This window comes from Anopheles gambiae, chromosome 2 (assembly GCF_943734735.2).
Source record: "Anopheles gambiae chromosome 2, idAnoGambNW_F1_1, whole genome shotgun sequence".
Classification (NCBI taxonomy): domain Eukaryota; kingdom Metazoa; phylum Arthropoda; class Insecta; order Diptera; family Culicidae; genus Anopheles; species Anopheles gambiae.
Window position 1 is genome coordinate 21120695 of NC_064601.1, and position 8416 is coordinate 21129110.

Genomic DNA, 8416 nt, shown 5'->3' on the forward strand with positions numbered 1-8416 from the left:
CCATCACTAGAACAGCTTTACGGCTAGTTCGGTGTCTTTTGCTTTACATAATTATCTGCAAATGAAAGAAGTGTGATATCCACGCATTATTCAACACACATAAAAAAACGCCAACAAACAACACAGCTCGTGATTGATGATTGACATTCGTTGCTGTCTGTACTTAAGGATTTGCTTCCACATGTGCTGCTAACGTTCTCTCCCTTCCCTCCCTTCCTACATCGTTCTCATCTATCATCGTACATTCGTTTTACCGTGAATATTGAACTTGTTTCACACTACACCGCCCTTGGTTTTTTGCTGTTTTCGTTATTTAAATCACAAATCTTCGTTGAAATTCTATAAAATAGAGCATCCACCTGTACTGGGGCATGTATCATATTACGGACATAATATATATAGTGTGTGCATCTTTGGCGGTCTTTTTTGTGTTTTCTTCTGTGCAACCGTCCGCTCTTAGCATGTAAGTTCTGTGTGCATGTGTGTGTGTCTGTGCGTGCGCCACAAGGATAAGATGCCAAAGCGGACCAACTATCGCAAAGCCTTAACACGGGTCCTCTCCACCCTCTCTCCCCGCTATCTCTACACCTAACATGACTTAAAACGAGCAAGCGCGCATTAACCGCGACCGCGACTAGTGTTAGTGGTTTGGTTTGGTTTTGTGTTTGTTTGTGCGTTTGTTCGCCCTAAATTATCTCTCTTACCATCTTTTAATCGTGTTCGCCACGATAAACATCTGAAACAACGTCCGAGGCCAAGAAACGGCAAACTACTTGCTGTGCGAGAATACATTGCTACGAACAAATACGCTCTACTTACTGTCTTACTAATTGCTCGTTGTCCATAAAAGGGGGGTTGTTTGTTGTGGTGAAGCAGCAAAGCAACAGCTCGCAATCTAGGCTCTAGCAGAAGAGCTTGCAGTTTGCCTTCACGCGCTTTCTTACTCTAACGCCTAAAAGCTGTGACCTTCCCTTTTTAGTGCTCTCTTCCAGCGCATCATACATTTATACACATCTTACCAGGCATTTTATACTTTGTACGAAAGACTTATGTGGGGGTATATTGACCATGTTGCACGAGAACCTTTCATCCATCTGCCATCGACCACAAATCTTTATCGTAAAGCGAATTTTGTGTTTGATTTCGACTGCTAATTCTGCTGCTGCTGCTGCTGCTGCTGCTACTACTGGTTACTGCTCGCGCTTCCCTGCGCATTGTTAAACTGATTGATGGCGACGATGTGCTTCTCCTCGTGGTACGTGCGCAGTATGTGTCCCAGCACCGACGACGTATCGTTATCGCTAAGCCACATGCTCATCGTGGAAGAGTTGTCCAGCATGGAGATCAGCGCTGCGCGGGAGATGAAGCAAAACCGATTTAAGCAAAGAGACAACTGCGGCCAGAGCGTTTTCTCTACTTACCGATAAACATTTTCGGGTTTCCTAGACTAATTTGTACTTGCGGTGAACCCATCAGGACACGCAGGATTGGCGATTCCGGCGGCAAGCCATCGCACAACCCCTGCACACTTTTGGTCCGGTTTCCTAGCAACCATTCACACTGGAAAAGGTGCAGAGAAAAAACAATATCAACATCACGCACATCGGTACAGCCTTTAGGACGGTCGGTACCCCGCTCCCCGGCCACACACTTACCGCTGCCGTTTGATTGTTTTGTGTAGCTATTAGCGCTTCGCGTACGTTTTCCTCCTCGAAACCCATCTCGGCGATGGAGCTCACCAGCTCCGGCACAGGAACGACCGTTTTCTCCGAGTACAGGCGCACTATTTCCAGCAAGGCGGCCACGTTTTCACGCTTTATCTGTGGAAAGAGCGAAAGACCCCCATCGTGTCTTTCGTTAAAGAGGAACCGATCGCACAGCAAAACAACATTGCATACCGTAAAAGGATCGCTCACATTCGCTGCCTCGTCGTTGTCGTCGCCCGCCTCGAACGCCTCCTCTTCCTCGTCCAGCGAGTTCCCGACGGACGACGGTGTAGAGGCGGATCTACTATCACTGCCGGCGTTCGAACGTTTCCGTCCACGGTGAAGGCCGCCGCCAGTGGAGGGAGCACCGCTGGGCGATTCGTTAGCCGGCGAGTTTGCACCTTGAATTTGATTCATCGTTGCAGCGGACGAGCACGCAATTGCTGCGCTCTTATCACAGTTAAACAAGCGCGCCGTACTATCGTTCTGTATCAGCCAGTCCAGTGCCGCCGGGAACACATTCCTGTTGGGGGGGAGGTGTTGTGTGGTCAATTCGATTTTTTGTGGGATGACCCCAGGCCCCAGGCGGTTACTTACTTGGTAATTTGTAAGGCCTGATTGATTTTGTCCAGCGAAAATCCCATCTCGAGCAGCGTTTCGACCGAGCTGATCTGGTGCCGTTGCCGGTTGATGAGCCGCTGCTGGAACAGGGCGATCAGCTTCTCGGCACACGGTCCCGTCCCGTGCACGTAGGCGGACGCCCGGGACAGCGATATCATGATGCGCCGAAGGTCCTGTTGCAGCTGCAGCGAGGGAGTAAGAAACTTGTATCTCCATGGTGACGACCCGGTAGGCAGCCATCTACTTACGTCCGATTGCAGCATGCCTAGATTGAAGTTAACGGAAGCTTGATTTATGCGGGACAGCGGTATGTGGCGCGTTGCGGCCAATATTTCCGCCGGCGAAGGACCTTTCAGGCTTTCGTCGGCCGGCGTCGCATCGATGCGCTTCGCTACGAGCAGGAATTCCTCTGAAATGAAAGAAAAAACGCATCAAAACGGTTCTCTTCACGCTGCATATCCACAAGCCATTTACCTTCATCGTGCACGGCGTCACCGAGCAGATCGTCGTCGCGGAAGATGCGCCGATTGTGCGACCGTATCATCCGGTACCGATCGGCCAGCTCGTCCAGGTCGGACGAAAAGTGAGGCATCGTAAAGGCATTGCTGGCGAACTTTTCGAGCGCGTACATCTTCAGCTGCCGGCCGGAGAGGGTGCGGGCCACCTCCACATCGACCATGCCGCCCCGCGGGCTGATAATGCGCAGCGCAACGGACGGCGGTGCGGATGGGCCACCGCCTCCACCGTTCTCGTGCGTTTCCCTGCGGGATGATCTGCAAGAAGGGGGGGGCGCGGAAAGGGAAGATGAAAATTGAAAAATTAAATTGCCGGTCCGGTCCAGAATTTGGAACCCAAATTTGGATCGATTGCACCACACACAACGCTGTAAGGATGCTGAATGCTTTTGGCTACCGTCCCTAAACATGAATATCCCAATTTATTGCTCAACCCCTCTCTCTCTCCCTCTCTCTCCCTCTCTCTTGCTATGCCTACACATAACAGTCCAATTTCCAGATGGTGGTTTGGGGATACGATGAATATTTAAACATCTTCACTGACCTATCGTCCACTGGCGAGGCGAACGAACGCGCGCTGACTCACACTGTGTGGTTCACCCGAAAACCGAACCGAGGAAAAAGACAGCGAAGAAACGGGGATCCAATCAATAAACAAACCACTTACCTGCTCTTTTTACCGAACCACCATCGGAATATCTTATCCATTACCGCGTATTTTTAACCCGCCACCTTCGCTGCCCACTTACCTCGAGCGCCATGTTCCGCTGGTTGACGGCGACGGTTGCTGCGATAGGTGATGGTGATGCGGCCCCTTCGACGTACGTTGCCCGTGGCGATGCTTGTGGCCGTGGTGACGTGATGGGGTGACAGTAGCGGAAGCAGCTCCAGCAACTGCTGCCACCGGCTGGTGCACGGGCGAAACGTTCGTACCGGGTGTCGTCGTGCCGGACGACGACGGTTCCGGACCGGTGGTGCTGGACGAGGCCGAGCTGCAGCTGGACGTGCCGTCGCCGAGACCGCGTGGTTGCGTCGCGGACTTGCGCGACTGCTGCCAGCGGGCACGCCGTTCGGCAAACTTTTCACGCATCCAGGGTATCATTCTGCACCGACACTGGGTGGCCGTACCGTTGCCCCGGGATGGCACCCCGACGATCAATACTGGCAATCTGGCACTGCTGCTGCTGCTGCTACGGCTCCTGGCTGGGGATCTAGGTCAAGCGCCATCCCGTCGCAATTATTTAATTACCATTTTGCATACACACACACACACACTACGGTCGTATTTAACCACGCCAAGGATTCATGTGTCCGGTACGGAGTGATGTCCTGCTGCGGGCGCAGCTGTGAGGTAGGTAGTGGTACAGCTTTTAACTGATTTTCGGAACGCCAGTAGGAGTGTTGCGTACGGCAACGGAACTGCGCGGACGAATCTCGCGTTGTCGCGATTTCTATTGATCTAATCGTGCTGCTTGTGCCGTTTTTTTTTTCTCCGCCTGCTCCGTTGACAGGACACTGTACAGCGTGCAAAAGAGGGGGTAAGGGGTGAGGGATAACTTTGGTTTATGTTTTGGTTCTTGCGCGATAGCCACACGCGGATTCACGCGCAAACAACCACGGAGCACTGTGGGTTGCGATGCGGTCATTTTCGGTTGACGTTAGAATTGTATCTTTTTTGTTTAAAAAAGGGGGGTTGATGTTTAAAATTAAAATAAAATTGGGGTATAAAAAATGTGGATTATGTATAGATTTGCTCACATTAAAACTACAATATACAAAAAAGTCACCTAAGCACAAATGCGAGACCAACCTAGAAATGTATGCGATTGATTCAATCCTGCTTGAACAGAAGAACTCCTCTTGCAGGCCGTAAGCTAACCACTCGATAAAACAATAGTTGGGTGAACTAGAAAAGTGTTTAATCAAATATTGCATTTGCTGTTAAATCTTCCGAACAACCTATTAAGTGAATGCGTAAGGATGTTTAGAGAAATAAGTGGCTTTTTAAGCGCTTTATAACTTACTTCACAAAGATATTGAGCAAGGATTGTTGGAGATTTGAATTTTGAATGATGGTATTTCCTTGCGACTTGATTTTTGGTACAGATATACATAAGTAAAGCATCTTTTTCTTCCTCTGTTTAGCGAAAAAGGATTCAACATTCAGCCATACCGGCGAACTCGTTCGTTCCTGGGAACGTTCGCCGCGACGCTCATTTTCACTCATTTCATAGCCCTCTAGATCAAAAATTAGAAAACCGTATAGATTTTGTACTGGACAACCTAGTGGTACAACCCTGTCCACTCATGAGCGACGAATGATTCTCGTCGAACGAGTTCGCCGGTACGGCTGATTGTCTGTAGATTTAGGGGTTTCTCTCATCTTCGAAACGACAACAAATGCATCATCAAAAACATTCAAGCACCGAGCAAAACAAAAACAAAATCGTAAATCATTGTGTGGTTTTTTTTGAAGTTTTATTCCTTCCCTTCTCTCGCAAGGATTCCTCCTTTTTCACGTACACAAGGCTTCACAGTACAGTTACGCCTCTTCACTGCCCCCAAGGAGATGATGACGCACGATGTTTTGTTGCTCTTTTTCTAAGGTTGGTGCGATGCTCGACAATGCTACGACGAGGAACGGATCGTAGCACCGACAACCGGCGATCTATTTGCCACCAACAAGCTATCATCACCGCCCCTCCTCCACAGCACAGCACACAAACACTGACACACCACAGAGCGCCACTGTTTGTCACTGCTTACTTGGATTTCTTGTTCTTGATCTTCTTAAGGTAGAATTCAAGCTCCTTGCCCTCCAGGATGTAACCGTCGGCACGTCCAACTTGTCCAGGGCGGGAAGAGATGCAAGCTGTGAAAAAAGGGGGACGAAAGAGTGGACACCACCGTTAGTATGTTTCCCGCTTGTGTTTGTGGAATGAAAAACTCGATTCGTGTGCTGTTCGATTCGCGAAAGGGATGGCATTATCATCAGAGTAACTATGACGGTGATGGATCATTTCCCACTGTTGCCAGCACAGGCGGCTCAAAACGAGCGTGCCAACTGGTAAGATCTACGCCGAGGCGTAGACGTGAGTCTCATCTAGTTTAACATCATTGAAAAAACAAAAGCACATTCCAACACGAAACGAACCACCAAAATTGCACACAACCCAACGGGGCCATCGAATATCACAATATACATACCGAGCAGACGACCAGCGTTGAACTGTTCCTCCACTGCAGGATCGATCTTGGCGTTCTTCTGGCGCTTGACGTACTTCCGCAGGTTGCTCTTGCTGCGCTTCTTGCTCAACACATCCTCCTCGCCGGCCTTCAGCTCGCGCTTCTTGCCAAGCGGCAGCAGGTAGTGGCTCTCGTACCACTGACGGAAGGGCGACGCATCGATCACGATGATCGCGTTCTTCACCAGCGTCTTGGTACGGATCAGCTCGTTGTTCGACGCGTTGTACACGACGTCGATGATGCGTGCCTTGCGGGCCATACCCTCCGATCCCCAGGCGAAGTTGCCCGAGTCCAGACGGAGGGCACGGAACTTCCTGTTACCACCACGGGTACGCACGAAGTGGACACGAGTTGCACCAATCTAAAAGACACAGAACAAAAGAACACATGAATTATGCTGCTGTCCCTGTGCAAAGATGGGAAAAGGGCATGTGTGCACCCGCACCACTTACCTTGGTGTTGGCGGCCGGGCGTCCTAACTCATACTTCCTCTTCTTGCGGATGGCGGCCTTCTTGCCACCAGTGGCTCGCCTCTTATGATAGCTATCGCGGCTAATACCTAAAATTGGCAGTCAGGAAACAGAAGAAAAAGGAAGTTTATTACCATTTCACCACCCGGGCACGCTACGATACACCCGCCACCGGTCCCCGCGGTACGGCATGCGACAGATGCAGCCGCATACATGAGACCCTCCCCCCATAACACAAATACATCGGAAAACGTGGACTTTTGTAGCGATGAAAAACACTGCACAAACCACTCGTTTTCGCTCCGTTTCACTCACTTCGGGTGCTACGCTACGTTTCGAGCCTTTGCCCAGCAAGCCGCACACTTTTCCGATGCATTTTGGTTCAGTTTTGGGCTCATTTTCGATGGACACGGATAGGCGCCGACTTACCCATTTTGATGTGTTGATCGGGAAAGAAAGAGCTACACCGGAAGAGCTATAGTGGCAAGCTTGGGGTTTGACGTTTGACATAACATCGCCCGGCGCTGCCAACATGGGCGCGCCGGTGCTGTCAAGTTGACGGTTGGCGATGAAAACTGGTCTAAATTTAGCGTTTGAATTTGTTTGCGCCGTTGAAGAATCGTTTGGGCGGGTTCGCAATCGTTAAAATTTATTCAATTTCGTATGTTTAAAGAAGTGTTTTTTGTTTTTATATGGTTTTGTATTGTGTAAGACTGTGAGATCGCTTAATGGCTCGTATAGGTCGTCGCTGTAACGGTACCTCAATGGTCCAACCACACATACGGTGCCAAATATTCAGCCATACCGGCGAACTCGTTCGTTCCTGGGAACGTTCGCCGCGACGCTCATTTTCACTCATTTCATAGCCCTCTAGATAAAAAATTAGAAAACCGTATAGATTTTGTACTGGCCAACCTAGTGGTACAACCCTGTCCACTCATGAGTGACGATTGAGATCGTTTGAGAAGAAGACCTTGGAAGACCAGCAACTAACCGTAAGTCAACCCTTCGCAGATCTAGATTTGGTAGTTGAACCACTGATGGTGCCACTATCTCTTTGGTCTTTGTCCTTGGAAGACCAGCACCTAACCGTACGTCAACCCTACGCAGATCTGGATTTGGTAGTAGAACCACTGATGATGCCACTATCACTTTGGTAGCAAAAGACCCTGAGAGTTTTCCAATCACCTTCAATTGGCAAGAGACATCGGTTATAGTTATAGAAATATGTTATAGCCTTATCAGTTGGGCCGGACTCTGAAGAGATGGTACGTGGCTACCACCTTCTCTAGGATCTGCCGCATGGTGAATATATGCTCAGAGGTTGATTTTCCAGTACGGAATCCTCTTTGATAGTTCCCGACTACCTATACGACGTGAGGGACATGTTCCTGAAAGATCCGGCAGAATATTTTATATACGGTTGTTGCAGTCCATCCTGCTTGTATATGGGGTAGATGGTGCCAGGATTCCAATCACAAGGCAATCGATTCGCTATCCAACACCTCAGTAGCAACCATTTCGGGGCAATTACATACACGTAAGAAAGAATCACAACAACGCAACGAATATGTTCCATACAATAACGTTTATTGTTGTTTATTGTGTAACTGTGTGCCTATTTATAGGTTTGTTTTACTCCTCTTTTTCACTCTCTCTCTCTCAGCTATTTTCATTCAATTAATTGGCCTGCGCTGAGTGAACATATACTATTATATCTGTTTTTCTCTCTTTTACCCATTGTCTCTTCGTTACATTTACCAATTTGTTTTTCGTATTTAGATGTACAGAGGCTTTAGTTTTGAAGTTTATTCTTACACTCTCGTTCTTTCAGTTACCAGTTTTCCAGCAGGAATCG

General features: G+C 49.0%; 2 protein-coding genes across 3 annotated transcripts; both read right to left on the reverse strand.

The window, feature by feature from the left end:
* Positions 1–133: 133 nt before the first annotated feature.
* On the reverse strand, positions 134–4489 carry LOC1273525 (ubiquitin-associated domain-containing protein 1). Of its 2 annotated transcripts, none has more exons than XM_061642608.1 (8): positions 3592–4489; positions 2802–3100; positions 2576–2736; positions 2304–2509; positions 1899–2229; positions 1656–1820; positions 1422–1560; positions 134–1350 (listed from the first exon to the last, which is right to left on the reverse strand). In XM_061642608.1, exons 1-8 carry the CDS (start codon positions 3942–3944, stop codon positions 1184–1186), a joined length of 1821 nt encoding a protein of 606 aa, XP_061498592.1. In that variant the 5' UTR covers positions 3945–4489; the 3' UTR covers positions 134–1183. The 2 variants fall into 2 exon arrangements, with proteins under 2 accessions (XP_061498592.1, XP_061498593.1); XM_061642609.1 differs by having other exon boundaries at positions 3510–3602.
* Positions 4490–5298: 809 nt separating this feature from the next.
* LOC1273524 (small ribosomal subunit protein eS8) lies at positions 5299–7123 on the reverse strand. The gene is made up of 4 exons (XM_312508.5): positions 6988–7123; positions 6541–6647; positions 6050–6449; positions 5299–5714 (listed from the first exon to the last, which is right to left on the reverse strand). The coding sequence occupies exons 1-4, from the start codon at positions 6989–6991 to the stop codon at positions 5605–5607; spliced, it is 621 nt and encodes a 206-aa protein (XP_312508.3). The 5' UTR covers positions 6992–7123; the 3' UTR covers positions 5299–5604.
* Between the last annotated feature and the right edge of the window lie 1293 nt (positions 7124–8416).